The following is a 26,392-nucleotide window of genomic DNA, read 5'->3' on the forward strand; positions in this document are numbered from 1 at the left end:
AACTGTGTGGACGACTGTCACTCAAAGTGCTTATGGGCGGAGCCAGGCCAACACAGCCTGAAAAGTGAGAAAAATTGTACTTTCGAGCTTTAGAGCACTTGATTACAAATATAAAACAATGCATTTTTTTTAATAAAACCTTACAGATGTGTTCAATAGACTCACAGGAATTGTGTAAAGTTGCCCAAATAGTGCTAGGAATAGCAATGCATGTCCCCTTTAAGACCTTTTTAATACCTTTTAATTAAGGTCTTAAATTGAGAATTATGAATGTAATACTCGTCAAGACGTCTCAATGCGCCGCAGAGACCCTGACACTAGGAGCCGCAGGGGGCTGTTCTCTTACAGAGGGGACGCTGTAGGCCGCCGGGTCCAGCTGCCTGGTGGTCCGCCTGGCCGCTCTGCCGCCCCCGCTGGCCTGGAGGTGGTACTGCAGCTCCTCATCGGCTCCAGCTCGCCCCCTGGCGGCCGGGAGGTCGTACTGCAGCTGCAGCTCCTGGCTGGTGCCCGACACCGTGGTGTTGGAGCTGAACTCCGAGTCCGACGAGTCCGACCCGGTGCCGGAGGTGGTGTTGGTTCCGGAGGTGTTGGTGTTGGTGGCGGTGTTGGTGGCGTGTCGCGGGCGGACCGAGAAGCGCACCACGTGGGGCGGGGGCTCCGGAGTGGGCAGGCGGCTGTGAGCGTCCACCGGGCACACCTGGGACGAGGACGGGTCAGAACATATATTATATAGTGCTGTCAGGCCATTAAAAAAAAATTCTAATTAATTACAGGATTTGTAATTAATGTATCTAATTAATCGCATTTTAATCGCATAACCATTTTATGCCTGATATTCTATATTCTATAATCATATTTCAAATAGCATGTGTCCGGATGGCAGAGTTCAGTACTGTATCTACAACACCTTCTGTTTAATCATCTTCCATCTATTAATTTGCTTAGATGTTTCAGGTCTGGTGACCAATTTGAGCATGGTGTTATTCACAGTCAAAGATCAAAAGAAATGTATTGATATTCTCATTTGGTTTACAATTACAATTTACTCAAAATAAAATGTTCATTCAAGCAATCATTGAATTGATTGATTGAATGGAAATTGTATTAACAGATTGCAGAATGGGTACAATACAGTACGGCTCAATACACACAATTGTTAAAGGAAAACTCCAACATTTTGGGAAATTAGCTTATTTGCCATCTACCCTGGAGTTAGACAAGAAGCATACATACCTTTTTCTTCTCTGCGCGTGCTGTAGGAGTAGGAAGACATTTGGAACTAGGCTAATGGAGGAACCTACTTCCAGTGACTGACGCTAAGCTAGGCTAACGGTGCGTGTCTTCCTACTCCTACTGCATGCACAGAGAAGAAGAAGGGTACCGGTATGTATCTTCTTGTCTAACTCCAGGGTAGATGGCAAATAAGCTAATTTCCCAAAATGTTGGAGTTTTCCTTTAAGGGGATGCAGACCAGAGAAGGGGAACCAAGTTTGTCCGAGGTAAGCGACAGTTGTGATTGGAGGATCAAGAAAAGGGGCAGGGTTTGAGACAGGTCCATTGTAAGTAAGGGTGCAACTTGCACCGTGCAATCCATTTCTTTGTGGATCTAGCCCACAGTATTTCTGACACTGGCAATACATTCCCTGAGATCCATTATAGATGTCCCTAGAATCAGATACCAAGAACATGCAAATGGACCATATAAAAAAAAACGTCTGTAAATGTGTATTCTACATTCTTATGGAATGAATGAGATAAAAAAAAATATTATAATAATAAATAAAATAAAATTGTAATTAATTTTGAGTTAATTTTCATAACGCGATAATTTGCTGTGTAATTAATTAATCTAATTAACGCGATAAACTGACAGCCCTAATATTATAACATTATTAATATATATATATATGTGTCTTTGATTCACTGGCCTTTTATTTATTCCGGTCAGTTACACTGAAATGAGTGAGAGGAATGAGGGGGACTGAACAAACAGAGACAGACAGACAGACAGAGAGACAGACAGACAGACAGACAGACAGAGAGACAGACAGACAGACAGACAGACAGACAGACAGAGAGACAGCAGACAGACAGACAGACAGACAGACAGACAGAGAGACAGACAGACAGACAGACAGACAGACAGACAGACAGACAGAGAGACAGCAGACAGACAGACAGACAGACAGACAGACAGACAGACAGACAGACAGACAGACAGACAGACAAACAGGCCTTTTAATTATTTAGGTCAGTTACACTGAAATGAGGGAGAGAAGTGAGAGAAGTGAGAGAAGAGAGAGAAGTGGGAGAAGTGGGAGAAGTGAGAGGAGTGAGAGAAGTGGGAGAAGTGAGAAGAAGTGGGAGAAGTGAGAGAAATGAGAGAAGTGAGAAAAGTGGGAGAAGTGGGAGAAGTGAGAGAAGTGAGAGAAGAGAGAAGTGAGAGAAGTGGGAGAAGTGAGAGAAGTGAGAGAAGAGAAGTGGGAGAAGTGAGAGAAGAGAAGTGAGAGAAGTGAGAGAAGTGAGAGAAGTGAGGAGTGAGAGAAGTGAGAGAAGTGGGAGAAGTGAGAGAAGTGAGAGAAATGAGAGAAGTGAGAGAAGTGAGAGAAGTGGGAGAAGTGAGAGAAGTGAGAGAAGAGAAGTGGGAGAAGTGAGAGAAGAGAAGTGAGATAAGTGAGAGAAGTTAGAGAAGTGAGAGAAGTGGGAGAAGTGAGAGAATTGAGAGAAGTGAGAGAAATGAGAGAAGTGAGAGAAGTGAGAGAAATGATAGAAGTGAGAGAAGTGACTGAACACTTGAAATGCCTCAACCTTGCCTAAGTGGTGTTTTATTTTTATTATATATATTTTTTTTAACTTGCCAATGCACAACCCCACTATCACCTACCTGCGACCCCAATTTGGGTTGTGACCCGTAGTTTGAGAACCACTGCTGTAGTTGATTCTACTAAATATATCTTGTTCTACCAGATTCACTCTAGTTGATTCTACTAAATATATCTTGTTCTACCAGATTCACTCTAGTTGATTCTACTAAATATATCTTGTTCTACCAGATTCACTCTAGTTGATTCTACTAAATATATCTTGTTCTACCAGATTCACTCTAGTTGATTCTACTAAATATATCTTGTTCTACCAGATTCACTCTAGTTGATTCTACTAAATAGATCCTGTTCTACCAGATTCACTCTAGTTGATTCTACTAAATAAATATTGTTCTACCAGATTCACTCCAGCCAGTTTAGTTGAATCAACTAAAAGAAAACACTGCATGGTTACTTGAAAAAAAGTCATGATATTCCGATCTATTAAAGGAAAACTCCAACATTTTGGGAAATTAGCTTACCGTCTTCTCCAGAGAGAGACAAGAAGATAGATACCAGTTTCCTCTCTTAGCCCTTTTACACCAGCAGGGCTCCGGTTCAAGCTCCAGCTCCGTTCTGGAGACTGAACGTTGGTGCTCTCTGGCGAACCGGCCCGCGTTCAGACCCATTTAAGCAGAACCAACATTCCACCGTGTCCGTCATCAAAGGGGGCGTTACTCAGGCGGAGGTAAAAATAATGCGTGGAAAGGCTTAGCGAGCCTCAACGTGCGAGCGCACACACAAAAGCACACACGCACACACACACGCACTGTATACGTTTGAAATGAATCGTTCCAGCAAAGTAGGCTTCTATTATTCAAATTACTGTTTTAATGGGTATCATAGTAGTAACTCCTACTGTAGAACATGACATATTAGCATGACATCTCATTTATTAATGCCAATACTCAAGATTAGGGACAAACGCAATTGGCACAAGTGTAAATGATGGATTAGTCACACAGTTAACATCCGACTGATTAGCTCAACTGGTTAGTTCGCTGGCTGTGGATCCTATGGTCACAGGTTCCAAGTAGGGATGCTCGATATTGGCTTTTTTACCGATACCGATATACCGATATTGTCCAACTCTTAATTTCCGATACCGATTTCAACCGATATCACATTTTAATGCCGATATCGGCCGATAATATCGGTAGGCCGATAATATCGGACATCCCTAGTTCCAAGCGTTTCTTTTTTTTAAGTTAATTCATTTATCCACTCTGGTTGGATGGTGTATTGTACTTGTGCTGTATAATGACAATACATTTGAATCGAATCTCATTTTTATTTATTTTTTATCCACTTTTTCTCCCATTTTTTCTATATTTTCTCCCATCCCAATTTCGTATCATCCAATTCAACCCTCCCCTGTCACGAACGCTGTTTCTTGCCTCCCACAAGCCGGCTGCAATGTGGACTAAGTCATACATAGCACAAGTCCCCTCCGGTACTTGAGGTAACAGCAGTCGCATCTTTTCACCTGCGCAGCTCGATCTCTCAGTGGCGAGGAGTAACGCGTGGGAGGCTCACGCTGCCCCGACACTTCCTGATTCTACTGCGCAGGCGCACCGACCGACCTGTAGGAGTCTCTGTCCACAACGCCCGATCCCCACCCATCAGTTTCCCACCCCCTAATACGGCCAATGTGTATTAGTGCGGACGACCAGCTAAACTGAAAGCAAATGTGGAGCGCTGGGCTCGAACAGGCGAGCCCAGCGTCTCCAGATTTCGTGGCGAGCGCCTTGCCCACTACGCCACGTAGCCGCCCGAATCGAATCAAATTTTTAAATCGCTACGCTGCTGTTAGATTTCGACCATAATCAGCCAGTATCACCTCTTCATCTGTGTTCGTGTAGTTTCTGCGTTGTGTTTATCTCTCTCTCCGAAGTCGACCTTCTCATACTGGCTGTACATCGATGTCATCCCCCTTATATGCAAATCCGTAATCATAAGAATTTGACACTGGCAACGTAATACCTTTCTTGGAAAAACGTTGTTTATTCCATAAACAAAGCCTCGTAATCTGTATTGTTATTGTTCAGTCTTAATTCTCTTCTCCATCATCTCTTCCAATGGTTCGATGGTTCTGGGCCTTGTCGTAGCCAACCACCATTTTCCTGTTAGCCGAAGCTAATGATGATGTGTCATATTCCCTTCCCCCACCCAGCGAGGGTGGAGAGGGATGAAAGTCTCTGATCAACGCGTCCACTCTTCTGTGGTTCGTATCTCCCTTCTTCCCCCTAACAACAGGCTCGCCCCCTCTCCTCGTTACTATGTGACGCGCTGTCTTTGACCACAGCTATTTGACCCAGATCACTATAGCAACGGCAATGTTGATATATTAGTATCTGTGGTTACACTGCTATGTGACGCCAGCACTGCTGTAGACAATGACCTTGGCTGGTTATCTTTGGGCTTGAGAGCTCAGCTGACAACAGGCCCTCATCTGCAGTCCGACTGAAGACACACACTTCTCTGACTGCCAGCTACTTTTAAGATCTATAGATCCGTCTGAGTAAATGCTGTCACCCACCGATATATATACATTATATACACATTGAAAAACATCTATGGACACGACAGTGGCAGACAGCTTCGGAGGTGTGGCATTGCACCATGCTGATGCACTCAACAGGTAGCGATTTCAAAATGATTAAAAAAAAATGTATTGTCATTATACAGCACAAGTACAATACACCATCCAACCAGAGTGAATAAATGAATTAACAAAAAATAAATAAAAAATTGTAACCTGTGACCATAGGATCCACAGCCAGCGGACATACTAGTTGAGCTAATCGGTCAGATGTTAACTGTGAGTGACTAATCCATCATTTACACTTGTGCCAATTGTGTTTGTCCCTAATCTTTAGTATTGGCATTAATAAATCAGATGTCATGCTAATATGTCATGTTCTACAGTAGGACTTACTACTATGATACCCATTAAAACAGTCATTCGAATAATAGAAGCCTACTTTGCTGGAACGATTAATTTCAAACGCGTGTGCGTGTGTGCTTTTGTGTGTGCGCTTGCACGTTGAGGCTCGCTAAGCCTTTCCACGCATTATTTTTACCTCCGCCTGAGTAACGCCCCTGTTGATGACGGACACAGTGGAATGGTGGTTCTGCTTAAATGGGTGTGAACGCGGGCCAGTTCGCCAGAGAGCACTAAGGTTCAGAGTCTCCAGAACAGAGCTGGAGCTTGAACCGGAGCCCTGCCGGTGTAAAAGGGCTAAGAGAGGAAACTGGTGTCTATCTTCTTGTCTCTCTCTGGAGAAGACGGTAAGCAAATTTCCCAAAATGTTGGAGTTTTCCTGTTCTGAACCAATTAATCTCGGTGTGAACGCGCTGGCCGGTGCGAGATTACGCTGGGGAACCGGCTCCAGCACGGAGCCTGGCCGGTGTAAAAGGGCTATCTGTGCGTTCAGTAGAAACTTAGCACAATGAATGGAAGCAGACATGACCGGTTAGCCTTCGGGAGAGGTGTTAGTTGGACAATGGCTAGGCTACCCGGTCATGTCCGCTTCCATTCATTGTGCTAAGCTAGGCTAACGTGCAGCCAGATAGCTTTCTACTGAATGCACAGAGAGGAAACTGGTATCCATCTTCTTGTCTCTCTCTGGAGAAGACGGTAAGCTAATTTCCCAAAATGTTGTTGTTTTCCTTTAAGAATATTGATAATTGGACTGTTTGTTTTTGTACGAGCTGATACCGTACCTCTGGATAGGGTCCGAAGTACGACAGCAGCACCGGCAGCAGCACCAGCCCGTTCAGAACCCCCAGGACCGTCAGGATGGCCAGCACCGCGAAGAAGTACCTGCAACACAGCCACACGGTCACAGGCCGAAACCAGTCACTCCTCCAACATGGCTGCCGGTCAAGGAAATGCCTAATTTCATGTAATCCAGTAATACGACACCTAATCGTTACATCATAAGAAGATTTGTTGATATATTTCTCTCATATATCAACACATAGAAGAATCGTTGTCTTCCAACATGGAGGACAACAAAAAGGGCGTTCTGTGAAAGACAGACAGACAGGAGGACAGACAGACAGACAGGGGGACAAACAGGAGGACAGACAGACAGACAGGCAGACAGACAGGAGGACAGACAGACAGACAGACATACAGGCAGACAGACAGGCAGATAGACACAGACAGACAGGAGGACAGAAAGACAGACAGACAGGGGGACAGACAGACAGAGACAGACAGAGAGGCAGACAGACACAGACAGACAGGAGGACAGACAGACAGAGACAGACAGAGAGGCAGACAGACACAGACAGACAGGAGGACAGAAAGACAGACAGACAGGGGGACAGACAGACAGGAGGACAGACAGACAGACAGGCAGACAGGGGGACAGAAAGACAGACAGACAGGGGGACAGACAGACAGACAGACAGACATAGACACAAAGAAAATACCTATGAGGACCAGGGAGCAGGATTTAGATAAGATCAACCATCACACATGAAATAATACTTAACAAAGACACCCGCCACTCCCCCACGCACCACACACACACACACACACACCCCACGCACCGCACATACCCCACACACGCACACACACACGCACCACACACCACACACACCACACACACACACACACCCCCCACAGACAGGAGGGAGGACACGCACTGTGGTTTTAGCAGCACAAACACAAATCTACCTTGTGTGCGTTTCTACGTCCTGCCAAGGAGGGTTAGTCTTTATGAAGCCGCGCAGAGAAAAGAAAAGGAGGGGAGGGGGGCATAATTAGCCGGCGCTGGTTAATTCAAAGGCACTGGGGGGGGGGGGGGGGCGATGTATAAGCAAACATGAAGAAAACAAAGCAGCCAGGAATGTGAAGTGAGGGAGAGGGAGGAGAAGAGGGGGAGAGAGAGGGGGGGGGGGGCACAAAAGGACAGGGGCCTTTCTCTCCTCTGCCTCTAAAAGAGAGAGGGAGAGAGAGAGGGAGAGGCAAACAAATGAAGTGAAGGGTATAGAATTTAAACAATTTAGTCTAGGAGGAAGAGAAGGGAGGGGAACCTCTGAGTGCCACCCCTCCCCGGCCTACCTCCCTCTCTTTCTTTCTTTCTTTCTTTCTGTCTTTCGTCTTTCTCCCTCTCTCTTTTCTCTCCCTTCTTTTTCCAGCTAAGCCTCTGTGAAATTCCCGACCGCTCCACCCCCCCCCCTCTCATCTCTCCCCCCTCTCTCTCTCTCCTTCCCACCCCCCTCTCTAATTAAATCTCCAGTGTATCAGGTAAGAGCCCCCAGTCTCCACCCCTCTCTCTCCCTCTCTCCCATCTCCCCCCTCTCTCTCTCCCTCTCTCTCCCTCTCTCCCATCTCCCCCCTCTCTCTCTCTCCCTCATCTCCCCCTCTCTCTCTCTCATCTCCCCCTCTCTCTCTCCCCCATTCCCTATCTCTCCCATCTCCCCCTCTCTCTCTCATCTCCCCCCTCTCTCTCTCTCATCTCCCCCTCTCTCTCCAATCTCCCCCCTCTCTCTCATCTCCCCCTCTCCCCCCCCTCCCCCTCCTCCCCCCCAAGTGGAAGCTCTCAGGTTGCTGGTGCCTGTGTCTTGCTCTCTGGTCATTAGGCTCCGATTAGGCTGGTAAAGCTATGCCTCCTAAAGTGTCTAAACGGAAGTACAGGAAGTACAGGAAGTACAGGCTTTTAGAAACGTGTGAAGTGCACAATATTTCCTCGTTTAAGCCACTGCAACGGCTTTGCCTGAAGAATTTACTACATGACCGGGACGCTCTAGCTTGTTTTGCCGACAGGATTCAGGAAAGGTTTGGTCCGTTCGGACGCAGCTTCCAGGGGAAGTACATACACCGGAAATTCTACCCCATACACACTTTCGGCCGTAGTGCTTTACCAGTCTTTATCTCACGGAGGAGAGAAAACTGGGAACGAGGTTAGGCTCTGATGGACTCTGACCTGGGGAGTGTTTACTATTCATCCACTGAGTGGGGAGGACATGGTGTGTGTGTACACGTGTGTGTGTGTGTTAAGGCTGAGCCCGAACGTTCGAACGTTCATTCGTTACGCTGGCATTCGGATTTTAATGAATGGGTTCGAACGTTCGCAAAAAAAGAAAAAAACAGAGGCGCGCGGGGTCGAGGTGAGGAGGCGTGCTCAATTATTCAATCATGGCAGCTGCAAGAAGTGGGAAGACGTCACCTGTGTGGAAACACTTTAAATTAACGGAGGCTAAGGCAAAGGCTGTGTGTCAAATGTGCGACAAGCACTTGGCATTCCACGGTGGCACATAAACTGGATCTGGACGGCGGGCCCACCTCCTCAACCACGCAGACACTACTGCAATTTGATACCAAACCAATGAGCGAGAAGAGACATATGAAATCCGCGTTCACGGAATCGCGGACGGAATCGCGGAATTAACCAATAAAAATGGAATCAACTGCAAAACGTGGAATATTGCAGAATTTGGCCTAATCTGGACTGAAATTCCGTTTTTGGGTGGAATGTTTGGTGCACACGCGACCGGGGAGGTGGGGACGCTAGCGGGTTACACACAACACAGCAGTGCTCAAGCACCATGCCCAAAAGATCCACCGTTTCCGGCAACAACCTAACTCTGAAGTACGGGGCCGTGTGGGAGAAAGTCTCCTTTTCCATTGACCATGCGGTGCCACAGCTGTGGCATTCACAACAGACGCTTGGACGTCGGTGGCGATGGAGGCGTACATGGCAGTCACCTGTCATTTTATTTCCAATGAGTGGGAACTACTGGGATATGTCTTGGAAACAAAAGAACTGGAGATAAAACATTCTGGAGTAAACATCGCGCAACGCCTGGGTGAAGTGGCTGGCGCGTATGGCATACCCAACAAAAAGTGAGTGTGTTATATGATATTATGTTTGACTGCTGTCTTTTCCCTTTATTTTCTTCTGAGTGCTTTGTTTACATGAACAGCCACCACTGTAAACAATTTTTTTTCACCGATAGATGCAATGCCGCCCCCCGTAAAATCTATAATAATAAAATGTAAAAAAAACGAACGTTCGAACATCCGTTCGAAAAACCCTGGCGAATGTTCGAACCCTAAAAACAGGGTTCGGGGACAGCCTTAGTGTGTGTGTGTACACGTGTGTGTGTGTGTACACGTGTGTATCATCTGTGTGTGTGTGTGTGTGTGTACGTGTGTGTGTGTGTGTGTTAAACACAGAGAGGTATAGATGGGCTTCTGGAATGTTGCACAGCTGGACCTCAGACTAAACGCACTGACACATTTATAACTGATCGGTGTGCGTGTGTGTGTGTGTGCGTGTGTGTGTGTGCGTGTGTGTGTTTTAGCGTGCACATGTGTGTGTCCATATGTTTGTTTTTGTGTATGTATCTGTCTGTGTGTGTGCACATATATGTGTGTGTCCATATGTCTGTATGTGTGCGTGTGTGTGTGTGTGTGCGTGTGTGTGCGTGTGTGTGTGTGTGTGTGTGTGTGTGTGTGCATGTGTGTGCGTGTGTGTGTGTGTGTGTGTGTGTGTGTGTGTGTGTGTGTGTGTGTGAGGAATGAGGCATGACACGGGGATGTGGAGGGAGGGGAGCAGAGGAGTTAGTCCATGTTCACACACTGGTGGCCCTCTATATACTATTACACTGTATACAGAGAGAGAGGGAGAGAGAGAGAGAGAGAGAGAGAGAGAGAGAGAGAGAGAGAGATAGAGAGAGAGAGAGAGAGAGAGAGAGAGAGAGAGAGATAGAGAGAGAGAGATGAGAGAGAGATGAGAAAGATATAGATAGAGATATGAGAGCTGAGAGACAGAAAGGGATGAGAGAGATAGAGAGATAGAAAGAGATGAGAGATAGAAGGGTGAGAGAGACAGAGACTGAATAGAATGAGATAGAATAGCAACTATAGCGAATAGCAACTATACAACTATACAAGCATTCTGCATATAAATATGCATATATTATATATGTATGATAGCATGTACAATAATGCTGTATATACAGTATATATATATTTATTCTTATTGTATATTATACACACACACACACATCTGTCTTAACACAATCGCGGCCACTGGGATGAGTCTAATAAATCTCTAGAGGACCGGGAAATGTAAACAGACGTGGGGCTGTTTGTAGAGCTAAATCTATACTTTATAGTATTGCTATCTGTCCATTCTCATTGTCAATTGAGACCATAAACCATCCCTTCAAAATGGCTTAAAGAAAAAAATATTTCGTCAATACGTTCTCATTTTATAGCGCTGTGAATATAAGCGTTATACGGGATTTGGTCTAGTATATTTCCTGGAAGGCGAGATACAGGGCTAATAGCTACTACCGTTATATCCAATGGCATTTCCGTTATACATATGCTACAGAAATAACTCAAACTGCATATGATCGGCACGATCCTCAAGCATGTATGCATGATAGGGGGGGGGGGGGACGTCGTTTCTTATTATTGATTACCAATGACCGTGTTCGTCTAAGTAGCCACATAGGCCGATCGTATTGTATCGTATCATAACAAGGCTCGATCGGGCTGTAATTTACGTGAAAAAGATCTTACCATGAGCCGGTTGGATCCCCCCGAGCATTTCCCCGTTATCGATCGCCATCTGGTAGATCGAAATATCCATTGGCTGATGATAAATCCCCTTATTGCTTAGTGAAATCCGCATTCCAAAACGTAATCCAAGCTACATGCTGCACATCCAGAATCCTGCTAACTGAAAACTCCATTGAAAGTAAAAAAAAAGACTGCTCCGTTCAGCCATATGGCACACTGCATTATCGCGATAGCGCCCCTAAGAGGATCTGGCCGGTATTGCACTTTCTCGAATTCAAAGAGTAGGGTACATCTGCAGTGCATCTCGGCGACCTTGAATAGGTTATTAAAATGGAATAAAAGCAAAAACAACTTGCCACGGATATATCTGTGCTTCTGTCCACAACGGGTGGAATCGAAACACGGAGATCTCCGTGGTCGGGCGCCATTGTGTTAACACTTTAAGGACCAGCCACGTATATATACGTGTTTCGGTGCCATGCGTTGTGGACCAGAGGCTATATATAGCCGTGGCAAGTTGTTATTGTTTTATTCCATATTAATAACCGGATCAAGATCCCCGATCGACTCTGCAGATCTACCCGCCTCTGCGGAATCGGCAACATGCAATACCGGCCAGATCCTCTTAGGGGCGCCATCGCTCCACTGCAGTATCATTGTGGGCGAATGGAATTTAAAAATGTTTTACCCTCCAACGGAGTATCATATTACTCTGATCACAAACCAACAGCATGCACCGTGTATCACGTTTCGAAGCGGAGATTTCACCATGGAATAAGGGGATTTATCATCAACCAATGGACATATCGATCTACCAGATGCCGATCGATAACGGGGAAATGCTGCCGGGTATCACACGGGCTGACGGTAAGACATTTATCACCTAATTTATAGCCGGATCGGAGCTTGTTGTGCAACGCAAGCAATCGATCTGTGAATGTGGCTACTTACACGGACACTGTATTGGTAATCAATAATACTAATCGACGTCCCCCGCCGCCCCCCATCCATAGATGCTCTGGGATAGTCCGGATCATAAGCAGTTTATGTTATATCATTAGCATATATACAACGGAAATGCCGTTGAATATAACGTTAGTAGCCTTTAGCTCTATAACTAGCTTTCCAGAAAATAGATGATACGAAATCTGCGATAAAGCTTATATTCACGGCGCTATAAAATGACAACCTACCGATGGATTTTTTTTTCTTTAAGCCATTCTGAAGGGACGGTTTATGCACTCAATTGACAATGAGAATGGACAGATAGCAACACTATAAAGTATAGATATAGCTGTTAGAAAACCCACATGTTTGTTTACATTCCCCGGTCCTCTAGCCACTAATTAGACTAAGCCCATCGGTCGTCAAAATGTTAACATACCTGCATATGATCATTTTACATATCTCTAGATACTATATCTATATCTGTACATATCCTACTCTTACTAGTTATACTGCTGGCCAGTATGATTTACTACTAGGGGTGTAACGATTCGACCTCACAGCGATTAATTTCGATTACGATTATTCAGGCAACGATTCAATGCATCATGAAATCTCTTCATTTGACCACGATTCGATTCGATTAATTTTCTATATATTCCCCAAAAAAAATTTAATACACAAATGTGGCTGGGGGAACTGATTCACTCAGCATGAATGGACTATAGGTCAATAAAAACAATACACACACAAAAAAACATACACTTTTCTTTTTTTTATTAATTTCGATTATAGTCGATTCTAACATATTCAAATCGATGCATCGATTCTAACACATTAGAATCGATGCATTTCGATTAATCGATGCATCGTTACACCCCTACTTACTACCATAGTGTCTTTATACCTGTTATCACTGTACATATTAATACTACAACTCTGTACAAACATCTGATTAGCACTACACTCAGTAGTATTCATTTATATATTTTATACCCAGTTTAATAATTTAATCATTGTATATTAGTATTGGCTTCCAGTCAAGTCCTCATCACCTACAAAGCCCTTCACTCCCTTGCCCCCCGGTACCTAGCTGACCTCCTCCATCCCTCCATCCCGCCCCGGAGGCTGCGGTCCTCTGACTCCGGTCTCCTCTCCATCCCCACCACCAACCTGCATACTGTCTGTCCCAGAGCCTTCTCTGTGGCCGCACCCACCCTCTGGAACTCACTCCCCTCCAAACATCCGTAGTGCTACATCCCTGCACTCCTTCAAATCCCAACTCAAAACCCACCTCTTCACCAAATTTATAAATGACTGATTTCCCTCTTTTCTTTTTTCTTTTCTACTTTGTTGTTACGTTGTTCCCTGATCCCCTTCCCTTAGCTGCCCCCTCCTGTTAAGCGCCTTGGGTCTCCTGAAAGGCGCTATATAAATCCAAGATATTATTATTATTATTATTGAACTTATTGAACCCTAACCCCTCCTCCCTCAGCCTCCCTACAGAAGATCATCATATCCCTGGATGGATTCAGACATCTTAGAACAAATTCGATTAAGAGACAAAACTTTGGCAACATTTAGAAAATGCGGCGATAGCGCTCTATTCGATGAGTATCGACACATGCGAAATAGAGTAACCAGCCTGGTAAAAAAGGCCAAAACAGAATACTACAAAACAAAATTCCAAGAAGTGAAAAACTCCCCCAAAGAACTTTGGCAAACTCTAAAAAATCTGGGGGCTCCCATTAGAAACAATTGTTCAGCTTCTTCAAAGATCGGGTTGGATATTGATAATGAAATTTGCTTTGACAGTGCAAGGGTGGCCCAAAAATTCAATGATTTTTTCACTACAGTGGCATCAACACTTGTGAAGAAGTTACCCGAACCCACTGGACAGTTTGGTAGTAGTCATGTATTTAATTACTATTCAGATAAGGTTGCACAGGATTCCTTCAAATTACAACCAGTGGACATGGCCCTGGTAGAAAAAACTATCAATACCCTAGGCAAGGATAAAGCTACTGGAATAGATGGCTTACCAGTGAGGTTTATCAAAGACGGAGCAAACCAGATTAGTGAACCTATAACACATATCATCAACCTATCACTGAAACAGGGTATCGTACCCGACGACTTAAAATGTGCCAGAGTGGTTCCACTACACAAAAAGGAGATAGGACAAACGAGGGAAACTATCGTCCAGTTTCTATTCTCAGCGGATAGGACAAACGAGGGAAACTATCGTCCAGTTTCTATTCTCAGCGTCATCTCCAAAGTTCTTGAGAAGGTCATATTTAATCAAATATCAGATTTTCTTAAACAGACAGATCTCTTTTATCAATTCCAGTCTGGCTTTCGCCCTGGGTATTCTACGGATGCTTGCCTGATTGATCTCACTGACCATATTCGAACCCAGATGGACTGTGGCAAACGAACTGGCATGGTTCTGATTGACCTGCAGAAAGCGTTTGATACTGTTGACCATCAGATCCTGCTTGAGAAGCTCAAAGCCTGTGGGATGGACGATGGGTCGGTGAGATGGTTCAGGTCGTACTTGACTGGGAGGACCCAGGTTGTGAACATAAATGGTGTCGCATCTTCATATAATGAAATAACAGGTGGGGTGCCGCAAGGCAGCATCCTTGCTCCATTGCTCTTTTCACTATATGTTAATGACATGGTGTCTGCAGTATCCTGCAGACTCCTACTGTATGCTGACGACTCAGCACTTCTGGTGTCTGGAGACGACACGGCAGAAATACAAGCCGGTCTCAGTAGGGAGCTGGAAAGCCTTCCCAAATGGTTAGTTGACAACAGATTATCGATTCACCTTGGAAAAACTGAGTCAATTCTATTCAGCTCAAAACATAAATTAAAGGAATGTTCCCGACTTGAGATCAGCTGTAATGGCTTCAGTGTCGAGTCTAGAGACTGTGTTAAATACCTAGGTGCAGACCTCGACCAAACACTCTCAGGGAAAACAATGGCCCCGAAGGTGATCAAAAAAGTTAACACAAGGGTGACATTTTTGCACAGAAAAAAGAGGTTCTTATCACTGGAAACGATGTAATTGCTTGCCAACTGCATGATCCTCAGCCAATATGACTATGCATGTACGTACTGGTATAGTGGTGTTACAGTGGAAAGTAAACACAGGCTACAAACCAGCCAAAATAAGACCATACGATTGGTCCTAAATCTGCCACCTCGAACCCATATTGAGCCATGTCACTTCAATGAGGTGGGATGGCTCCCTGTGGAGCAGAGGGTCTCCTTTCTGAAACTGGGACATATGTATAAAATGTTAAATGGATCTGCCCCCAGATATTTATGCTCTCGTATTGTCCTGCGTGGCCAGGTCCACGGACGACAGTTACGGTCTGGACAGCTCTCAGTTTATGAGCCTAGAAAGGGTTCCTATTCACAGAATGGCTTTCTGTCTACAGCCTGCCGGCTGTGGAACTCTCTGCCCAGGGCCATCCAAAACTCCCCCACTATTGCTGTCTTCAAGAGGGGTGTGAAGCGACATCTGCAACAATAGGTTGCAGAGGGTGCTTGGCCACCACTCTTGAAGAACAGGAACATGACATGCTGTAATGAGGCTCTTTCAGAAAATTGTGTTGTCTATTTGATCTACTTGTTGTATCTATTTTATCTTCTTAACTCTTTCTTTGTGATTTATTGTATTCTTCTTGGGACCATGTTGGAAACAAGTCGACAGACGTTCACATGTTATCCTTGTACCCCTTGTTTTTATACTATTGTATAAATTGTATGTACTAAATAAAAATCAAATCAAATCAAATCAGACATCATACTCTCAATATGAGCCTCTCATGGAGTTCTGAACGGGACACGGTGCTAATGTCTGTGTCTGTCTCTCTGTGTGTGTCTGTGTGTGTGTCTGTCTCTGTGTGTGTCTGTCTCTCTGTGTGTCTGTGTGTGTGTCTGTCTCTGTGTGTGTCTGTCTCTGTGTGTGTCTGTCTCTGTGTGTGTCTGTCTCTTTGTGTGTCTGTCTCTCTGTGTGTCTGTGTGTGTGTCTGTCTCTTTGTGTGTCTGTCTCTTTGTGTGTCTGTCTATCTGTGTGTCTGTCTCTCTGCGTGTCTCTGTGTGTGTGTCTCTCTTTGTGTCTGTCTCTTTGTGTGTCTGTCTCTCTGTGTGTCTCTCTGTGTGTGTCTGTGTGTGTGTGTCTGTCTCTTTGTGTGTCTGTCTATCTGTGTGTCTGTCTCTCTGCGTGTCTCTGTGTGTGTGTCTCTCTTTGTGTCTGTCTCTTTGTGTGTCTGTCTCTCTGTGTGTCTCTCTGTGTGTGTCTGTGTGTGTGTCTGTGTGTGTCTGTCTCTCTGTCTCTCTGTGTGTGTCTGTGTGTGTCTGTCCCTATGTGTGTCTGTCTCTTTGTGTGTCTGTCTATCTGTGTGTCTGTCTCTCTGCGTGTCTCTGTGTGTCTGTCTGTGTGTGTGTGTGTCTCTCTTTGTGTGTCTGTCTCTTTGTGTGTCTGTCTCTCTGTGTGTCTCTGTGTGTGTCTGTGTGTGTCTGTCTCTCTGTGTGTCTGTCTCTCTGTGTGTGTCTGTGTGTGTGTGTCTCTTTGTGTGTCTGTCTCTCTGTGTGTGTCTGTCTCTCTGTGTCTATCTGTGTGTGTCTGTCTCTCTGTGTGTGTCTGTCTCTGTGTGTGTCTCTCTCTCTCTCTCTCTGTGTGTCTCTGTGTGTGTGTGTCTCTCTGTGTGTCTCTGTGTGTGTGTGTGTCTGTCTATGTGTGTGTCTGTCTCTGTGTGTGTTCTGTGTGTGTCTGTGTGTGTGTGTCTTTCTCTGTGGTGTCTCTCTCTCTGTGTGTGTGTGTCTCTCTGTGTGTGTGTCTCTGTCTCTGTGTGTCTCTATGTGTCTCTGTGTGTGTCTCTTGTGTGTGTTTCTGTGTGTGTGTCTCTCTCTGTGTGTGTGTGTGTGTGTGTGTGTGTGTGTCTGTGTCTCTGTGTGTGTGTGTGTGTCTCTCTGTGTGTGTCTCTCTCTGTGTGTGTGTGTGGCGTTAACGCTAACGTCCATCTTGAAGAGCATTCGTTCTGAATCCCAGCGATCGTCTTCAGGCCTCTATGCCACGTCACCCCCACACACACACACGCACACACACACACACACACACACACACGCACGGACGCACAGAGCCCACATGCCGCGGCGGGGAGGACCGCCGGGCTGTTTGGAGTGAAAACATTGGCCTGACAGGAGGGGGGGGGGGGGGGGGGGGGAACGCGTCTCTCCCAGCCTGTTGATCTTACCACAGCCGTGGGGCCTGTTTGCTTAGACAGCAGCAGAACTTTAACTGGAGGCCCAGGTCTGTGAACCAGGGAGGTGAGGGAGAAGGCCGTGCAGGCCTCCCCATGTGTGTGTGTGTGTGTGTGTGTGTGTGTGTGTGTGTGTGAGTGCCCGTGTGTGTGTGCGCGCGCGTGTGTGAGTGTGTGTGTGTGTGTGTGTGTGTGTGTGTGTGTGTGCTTTCACTGGCAGGCACGCCATCGTTGACCCCCATGATTACAAGGTCAGGGTGTAGGGCGGTGTGTGTGTGTGTGCATGCCTTGTGTGTGTGTGTGTGTGTGTGTGTGTGTGTGTGTGTGTGTGTGTGTGTGTGAGAGAGTGTGCAATTCCAGACCACATGGGTGACTGCGGCCCCCCCCCCCACCCCTTCTTTTTTTCTCTCTCTTAAAGGGGCAGGTCACCCAAATATTGTACCGGTACCTCATCATCTAATGGCTGGCGAGCGAGAGTGCGGTTATCTCCGCTTGGAACCGCGGGACGGAACCCTGGGAGGAGGTGAAGCGCGGGTTTAGCTCTCGGTGGATTAGCAGCAGAACCTCGAGCCACCCCCCTCCCCCCATCGCCTCCATGACGACGTGGAGTGAGTCGTTGACACGCTGATGGGACACAACGGTCGCAAGTGCACACACACACACACACACACACACACACACACAAACACACAAACACACACACACACACACATTAACACACACACACACGCACACACACACAGAGTCCCATGGTGTGTCGGATTTAATTTCCACTTCTCCTGTCCCTCGCAGATTCCCCCCCCCCCCCCCCCCCCAAAACCATGCTGTAAACGTCTGCTCGGAGCAGTTAAACTAGCTGCAGGAGCGTACAAGAGCCAGAAGACCTTCTGCTCTCCCTCTCTCTCTCCCTCTCTCTCTCTCTCTCTCTCTCTCTCTCTCTCTCTCTCTCTCTCTCTCTCTCTCTCTCTCACACACACATTCTCACCTCCTTGCCCTCTCTCTGTCTCTCCTGTCTCTCTCTCTCTCTCTCTCTCCCTCTCTCTCTCTCTCTCTCTCTCCTCTCTCTCTCTCTCTCTCTCTCTCTCTCTCTCTCTCTCACACACACATTCTCACCTCCTTGCCCTCTCTCTCTCTCTCTCTCTCTCTCTCTCTCTCTCTCTCTCTCTCTCTCTCTCTCTCTCTCTCTCTCTGGGGGCTTTCTCACTAACCATTCGGGGTCGAATCACAGTCCAATCGCCCAAATAGGGTGTGATCGTCCTACTGAGAACGCTCCCCCCGTCCCCGGGGACGCTGATTCGCTCCAAACCTGGACCGCTGGAATAGGTGGTTCCGGGTGCGCGCCAGTGGGAGCGGGGGGCATAGTGTGCAATGCTTGTACCAAAACACGGGAGAGGCTTGCTGTATCAACTTGCTGACACACACAACGTCATTACTGTAATGCTTTCATGCTTGCTTGAATTTTGGGCAGATAAAAACATACAGCAACAACTGGACAATACCCACAAAAACTATATTTATGGGCAATTTGGCGAGTTCAGACCTCAACCAAACAAGCATGTTGAGCCTCACGGCTCAGTGGATGAAAACTTCGAGATGAAGCCACGTTACAAGCACAAGACTTCCCTGGCTCGCATTAGGCCTGGCAATTTGTTTGCCATTGCTATGTCTACTATACATTGGTTTCTTGTTCGAATGCATTTATTTCTATAGCCAGTGGTGCCCAATAGGCTTGGGCGGTATAATTTTTTTCATACCGTCATACCTTATGACGGTATGACGCGAGCAATTGGCTAATGTTAGCTGCTAACTAGTAATAAATAGGCTAAGCTAACTAGCGCTTGCTTAGCGGTAACCCTGGAAAACGCTCAAAGCGGACTCCACGACACCAGTTCCATTACTATACATTGGTTTCTTGTTCGAATGTATTTATTTCTATAGACCAGTGGTGCCCAACCAGTGGGCCTTGATCGACCGGTAGATCAATGACATGCAATATAATTGCCGCGAGCAATGGGCTAATGTTAGCTGCTAACTAGTAATAAATAGGCTAAGCTAACGCTAGCGTGAGCGTTAACCCTGGAAAACACTCAAAGCGGACTCCACGACACCAGTTCCATTTGTGAGAAAAGGGGGTGGGTTATATTGACAAGGCTTGACAACAGAGGTTCAAATATAACTTCATATTTATTGGTTATTTGTTTCTTTATATCAGCATCCAGTTTCCACCACCGTATGTTAACACTTTGGCTGCCTAAGGTTAAATTCATGATATACCATAGATTGCCACCGCTATTTGTCTATGGAGAAAGTCCCCTTCTTTGCAGGGCTATAACTTTTTAAATTCTATTGCTACATTGCCATTATTAGGGCCCATTCAAAGTCCTATATGTATTGTTCATTGTGTAGCAACGTTAAACTTTTTCATTCACATATTCATAGTAAAGTATGGTCTAATGTATAAGTATGTTTTCATCTCTTTCTGCAGCTTTCTCCAGAACGTGATATATAGCCCCAAATGCATTATATTAATGATGAAATACAGTTTGATGGCAATCAGCGCGATATAAAAAATTCCAACTAGACGTACTTCTAGAAGTTACTACACGTCATCTGATGTTGACCGGATGGGCGAGGGGGCGTTTATAATTCCGTGGGCAGCGTTATACCAATCATCTAATGTGGGTCAAATGTTGATAATAACAGTTAGTATCGAAGACGGTAACGTTACACGCTGAAACTCACCCCAGTCTCCGCGCGCCGTTAGGCGATCATCGTCGAGTAGAAATCTTATCATTATGGGATATATTTTTACCCGGTCCATCTCCAGCTTGTATAATGGTATATACGTCCAAATCATGTTGTTTATCGAGTTATTGCCAATCGATCACCGTGTAGCGTGACGAGCCAGAGTCCCATGAACTATAGCGAGCGCCCGGAAGTACTACGGTCGTCATGACAACCTCTATTCAACATCCTGTTTGGCGATTGCGCCGATCGGCCACCAGATGGCGCTCCTGAACCGCCAGAGAGCTCAGTGGGTCCTGCTGGTGGATCTCAGGCCAGCGGAGGGGACATATGAATCCGATCGCAGATTTTTGAAATATTGATATAAGGACGACGTAACGCGTCCTCCGGCAACTTTAGCATGGCCAGCAAAGACGTCTAAAGACGGGTCCCGGCACTCAAAGTGTTAAACTCTTCCTGTGTTGACGTTCGAGCGTGACATCATCGCCTACGGCAAGCTTACACGCTCAAAACGCAAACCGTAAACAAAACCCGGAGCGCACCAAGACTGCAGTGTGTACGCAAACTAGAGGGGGGAGAGGGAGGGGGGGAGTTCGCACCCAAGGACGGAGCGAGGACGGAGCGGAGCTGATTCGACCCAAAATGGCAGTGAGAAAGCCCCCTCTATCTCTCTCTCTCTCTCTCTCCCCTATGCCTCCCTCTCTCTCTCTCCCTCCTCTCTCTCTCTCTCTCTCTCTCTCTCTCTCTACCTCCATCTCTCCCCTCTGCTCTCCCTCCCTCTCTCCCCTCTGCCTCCCTCTCTCTCTCTCTCTCTCTCTCTCACACATTCTCACCTCCTCACCCTCCCTCTCTCTCTCTCTCTCTCTCCCCTCTGCCTCCCTCTCTCTCTCTCACTCTCTCCCCTCTGCCTACCTCTCTCTCCCTCTACCTCCCTCTCTCTCTCTCTCTCTCTCTACCTCTCTCTCTCTCTCTCTCTCTCTCTCTCTCTCTCGCTCTCTCTCTCTCTCTCTCACACACACTCTCACCTCCACTCCCTCCCTCTCCTGTCCTTCAACTCTCCACCCTGCCCCTAGTTTCCTCTAGAGAGAGAGAGAAACCGAGAGAGAGAGACAGAGAGAGAGAAACCGAGGGAGAGAGAGAGAGAGAGAGAGAGAGGATGAAAGAAAAAAGAGAGGAGCGGGTAGAGGTGGAGACAGAGAGAGAGAGAGAGAGAGAGAGAGGGAGGTAGAGACACAAGGGGGATGGCACTAGGGCCTGAAACGATATGAGGTACGAGACGGAGGGGCTTAGGGAGAGAGGGATGAGGGTGGAGGAGAAGAAAGGGATAGAGGGAGAGAGGGAGGGGAAGCGGCCTTCATGCATGACTGGTCTCTCAGGTAGATTCCTGTGTGACATACAGGCTCAGACATGGTCTCAACTCACACCCCCACGCCGCCAAGACGCCAGGCCCCCCCGCATGGTGTGTGTCTGTCTCTCTCTGTGTGTGTCTGTTGCTGTGTGTGTCTGTCTCTCTGTGTGTGTGTCTGTGTGTGTCTCTCTCTGTGTGTCTCTGTGTGTCTGTCTCTCTGTGTGTGTGTCTGTGTGTGTCTCTCTCTGTGTGTCTCTGTGTGTGTCTCTCTGTGTCTGTCTCTCTGTGTCTGTCTCTCTGTGTCTGTCTCTCTCTGTGTCTGTCTCTCTGTGTGGCTCTGTGTGTGTCTGTCTCTGTGTGTCTCTGTCTCTGTGTGTGTCTCTCTGTGTGTGTCTCTCTGTGTGTGTCTCTCTGTGTGTGTCTCTGTGTCTCTCTCTGTGTGTGTCTCTCTGTGTGTCTCTCTCTGTGTGTGTCTCTGTGTGTCTCTGTGTGTCTGTGTGTGTCTCTGTCTGTCTCTCTCTGTGTGTGTCTCTGTGTGTCTCTCTGTGTGTGTCTCTGTGTGTGTCTCTGTGTGTGTCTCTGTGTGTGTGTCTCTGTGTGTGTTCACGCGCACCGTCGATATAGCGATGCGTATCGCTGCTGAATGGTGTTTTCCTCTGAATGAACCGAAGACATTATGCCACTTAAGCGTTTGATTGTCTCAGTCTGTACAGCGGTGTGGTCTCTCTCCCTCACAGAGACCCCACTGTTTCCCACGCTGGCTGGCCACACACATGTGGCTCCATTCCCCAGAGGAACTATTTGGAAAACACTGTACTACAAAATGCGGGATATTTGATTTTATCTTTTAATGGGACGTCTTTCAACCGAGGGCTTTTTTTCTTTTCTTTTTTGTATCCCCCAATTTAGTGTTGTTATACCAATTTCCCTCCTGGTCATTGTGCTACCCTACTGTGGGTCTGGGGAGGGTGTAGACTACCACATGCTGCCCTACTGTGGGTCTGGGGAGGGTGTAGACTACCACATGCTGCCCTACTGTGGGTCTGGGGAGGGTGTAGACTACCACATGCTGCCCTACTGTGGGTCTGGGGAGGGTGTAGACTACCACATGCTGCCCTACTGTGGGTCTGGGGAGGGTGTAGACTACCACATGCTGCCCTACTGTGGGTCTGGGGAGGGTGTAGACTACCACATGCTGCCCTACTGTGGGTCTGGGGAGGGTGTAGACTATCACATGCTGCCCTACTGTGGGTCTGGGGAGGGTGTAGACTACCACATGCTGCCCTATTGTGGGTCTGGGGAGGGTGTAGACTACCACATGCTGCCCTACTGTCAGTCTGGGGAGGGTGTAGACTACCACATGCTGCCCTACTGTGGGTCTGGGGAGGGTGTAGACTATCACATGCTGCCCTACTGTGGGTCTGGGGAGGGTGGAGACTACCACATGCTGCCCTACTGTCGGTCTGGGGAGGGTGTAGACTATCACATGCTGCCCTACTGTGGGTCTGGGGAGGGTGTAGACTACCACATGCTGCCCTACTGTGGGTCTGGGGAGGGTGTAGACTACCACATGCTGCCCTACTGTCAGTCTGGGGAGGGTGTAGACTACCACATGCTGCCCTACTGTCAGTCTGGGGAGGGTGTAGACTACCACATGCTGCCCTACTGTCAGTGTGGGGAGGGTGTAGACTACCACATGCTGCCCTACTGTCAGTCTGGGGAGGGTGTAGACTACCACATGCTGCCCTACTGTCAGTCTGGGGAGGGTGTAGACTACCACATGCTGCCCTATTGTGGGTCTGGGGAGGGTGTAGACTACCACATGCTGCCCTACTGTCGGTCTGGGGAGGGTGTAGACTACCACATGCTGCCCTACTGTCGGTCTGGGGAGGGTGTAAACTACCACATGCTGCCCTATTGTGGGTCTGGGGAGGGTGTAGACTACCACATGCTGCCCTACTGTCGGTCTGGGGAGGGTGTAGACTACCACATGCTGCCCTACTGTCGGTCTGGGGAGGGTGTAGACTACCACATGCTGCCCTACTGTCGGTCTGGGGAGGGTGTAGACTACCACATGCTGCCCTACTGTCGGTCTGGGGAGGGTGTAGACTACCACATGCTGCCCTATTGTCGGTCTGGGGAGGGTGTAGACTACCACATGCTGCCCTATTGTCGGTCTGGGGAGGGTGTAGACTACCACATGCTGCCCTATGGTCAGTCTGGGGAGGGTGTAGACTACCACATGCTGCCCTACTGTCGGTCTGGGGAGGGTGTAGACTACCACATGCTGCCCTATGGTCAGTCTGGGGAGGGTGTAGACTACCACATGCTGCCCTACTGTCGGTCTGGGGAGGGTGTAAACTACCACATGCTGCCCTATTGTGGGTCTGGGGAGGGTGTAGACTACCACATGCTGCCCTACTGTCGGTCTGGGGAGGGTGTAGACTACCACATGCTGCCCTACTGTCGGTCTGGGGAGGGTGTAGACTACCACATGCTGCCCTACTGTCGGTCTGGGGAGGGTGTAGACTACCACATGCTGCCCTACTGTCGGTCTGGGGAGGGTGGAGACTACCACATGCTGCCCTACTGTCGGTCTGGGGAGGGTGTAGACTATCACATGCTGCCCTACTGTGGGTCTGGGGAGGGTGTAGACTACCACATGCTGCCCTACTGTGGGTCTGGGGAGGGTGTAGACTACCACATGCTGCCCTACTGTCAGTCTGGGGAGGGTGTAGACTACCACATGCTGCCCTACTGTCAGTCTGGGGAGGGTGTAGACTACCACATGCTGCCCTACTGTCAGTGTGGGGAGGGTGTAGACTACCACATGCTGCCCTACTGTCAGTCTGGGGAGGGTGTAGACTACCACATGCTGCCCTACTGTCAGTCTGGGGAGGGTGTAGACTACCACATGCTGCCCTATTGTGGGTCTGGGGAGGGTGTAGACTACCACATGCTGCCCTACTGTCGGTCTGGGGAGGGTGTAGACTACCACATGCTGCCCTACTGTCGGTCTGGGGAGGGTGTAAACTACCACATGCTGCCCTATTGTGGGTCTGGGGAGGGTGTAGACTACCACATGCTGCCCTACTGTCGGTCTGGGGAGGGTGTAGACTACCACATGCTGCCCTACTGTCGGTCTGGGGAGGGTGTAGACTACCACATGCTGCCCTACTGTCGGTCTGGGGAGGGTGTAGACTACCACATGCTGCCCTACTGTCGGTCTGGGGAGGGTGTAGACTACCACATGCTGCCCTATTGTCGGTCTGGGGAGGGTGTAGACTACCACATGCTGCCCTACTGTCGGTCTGGGGAGGGTGTAGACTACCACATGCTGCCCTATGGTCAGTCTGGGGAGGGTGTAGACTACCACATGCTGCCCTACTGTGGGTCTGGGGAGGGTGTAGACTACCACATGCTGCCCTACTGTCAGTCTGGGGAGGGTGTAGAGCAGTGCATGTGAGCGGATCGGAGCGTGAGCGGCGCGGGGCGCGGAGCGGCCGGTTTTGACGTGAGCGAGGAGTGGGTTTTAAAATGAGTCGGCGCGACGTCCGGAGCGAGAGTTCTCCTCCGCTCCAATCCACTCCAGGCCGCTCAGTGGTTTAACACTGATGTAATATATACATGCAGTACAATGCCAAAGCAACAGATGGCGATGTACAAACATGAAGGCCATTTTCAACCAATGAGAAGGGTGAACCTGTGATAGGCTGTTCGTTCAGGCTTTGTCACTGTAGAGACGCCCACACTCACCCCAGTTAGAAAAAGTATCGACGCCATTGTTGTTGACGTTAGCTTACATGCTAACGTTAATGGCAGCGACCATAGCATTGTGGCTCGGCTAGCCTATCATCGCTTAATAGAGATAGTGAATGGATAAACAACGTTATTTAACATTGCAGAATGGCTACAATTACAATGCGGCTCAATACAAACAATTGTTAAGGGGCCCAGGGGGTGTAGACTGTTGTAGTTTGAGCTCATTTACACCATGCTCCAAAAAAAGAAGAAAAAAAACTGCCGAGCGATGTGGCGCGGGGAGCGGGGAGCGCTCGATTCAAGGTGAGCGGGGAGCGAGCGGAGAGCGACTTGGGGGCGGGGTCAACATGAGTGATTAGCGGAGCGGACCAAGCTTTAAAGAGCGAAGAGCGGATTTCTCGGCCGCGCCGATCCGCTCACGTGGTCTGGTGTAGAGTACCACATGCTGCCCTACTGTCAGTCTGGGGAAGGGGTAGACCACCTCTACGCCACCCAGCCGCGCTCAACCCGAGGGCTTTTCTTCCCAGGGTCCTGAAGAGAGAGGTAGGGTTGGGAGGCTTCTACAACAGGCCACCTCCGTACGTAAACCCCGTAACTATCTAAACGTGTGCAACTGACCTGACGATGAAGTCGAACTCGGACCCGGCCAGCATGAGGACCCCCAGCAGGGTGGAGAAGGCCCCGTCCAGAACCGGGGCGAACATGTGCTCCAGCGCCAGCACCGCCCGCTTGTTACGGTCACCGATGGCCGTCAGGAACGCCTGCGGAAACACACATTTACATTTAAAGTCACTCCTTTAGCTTTCATCCAAAGCGAAGTACAGAGTATGAAGCACAATCTCAGGGGGCTCATACAGAACCAAGCATAAGGATTAGGGGTGGGGGAAAAAATCGATACGTA

General features: G+C 47.9%; 1 protein-coding gene across 1 annotated transcript in view; it reads right to left on the bottom strand.

Annotated features, from left to right (window-relative positions):
* The window catches only part of ptch1 (patched 1), a 114,521-nt gene that overhangs the window by 5,428 nt on the left and 82,701 nt on the right, over positions 1–26,392 (bottom strand). Inside the window, exons 13-15 of the mRNA XM_084323167.1 lie at positions 26,110–26,252; positions 6,591–6,690; positions 347–697 (exon numbers count right to left, since the gene is read on the bottom strand). Of these exons, the coding sequence (XP_084179293.1) occupies positions 347–697; positions 6,591–6,690; positions 26,110–26,252 (594 nt within the window). The remainder of the gene's footprint in view (positions 1–346; positions 698–6,590; positions 6,691–26,109; positions 26,253–26,392) is intronic.

This window comes from Notolepis coatsorum, assembly GCF_963971535.1.
Source record: "Notolepis coatsorum genome assembly, chromosome: 10".
In the NCBI taxonomy this organism is placed as follows: domain Eukaryota; kingdom Metazoa; phylum Chordata; class Actinopteri; order Aulopiformes; family Paralepididae; genus Notolepis; species Notolepis coatsorum.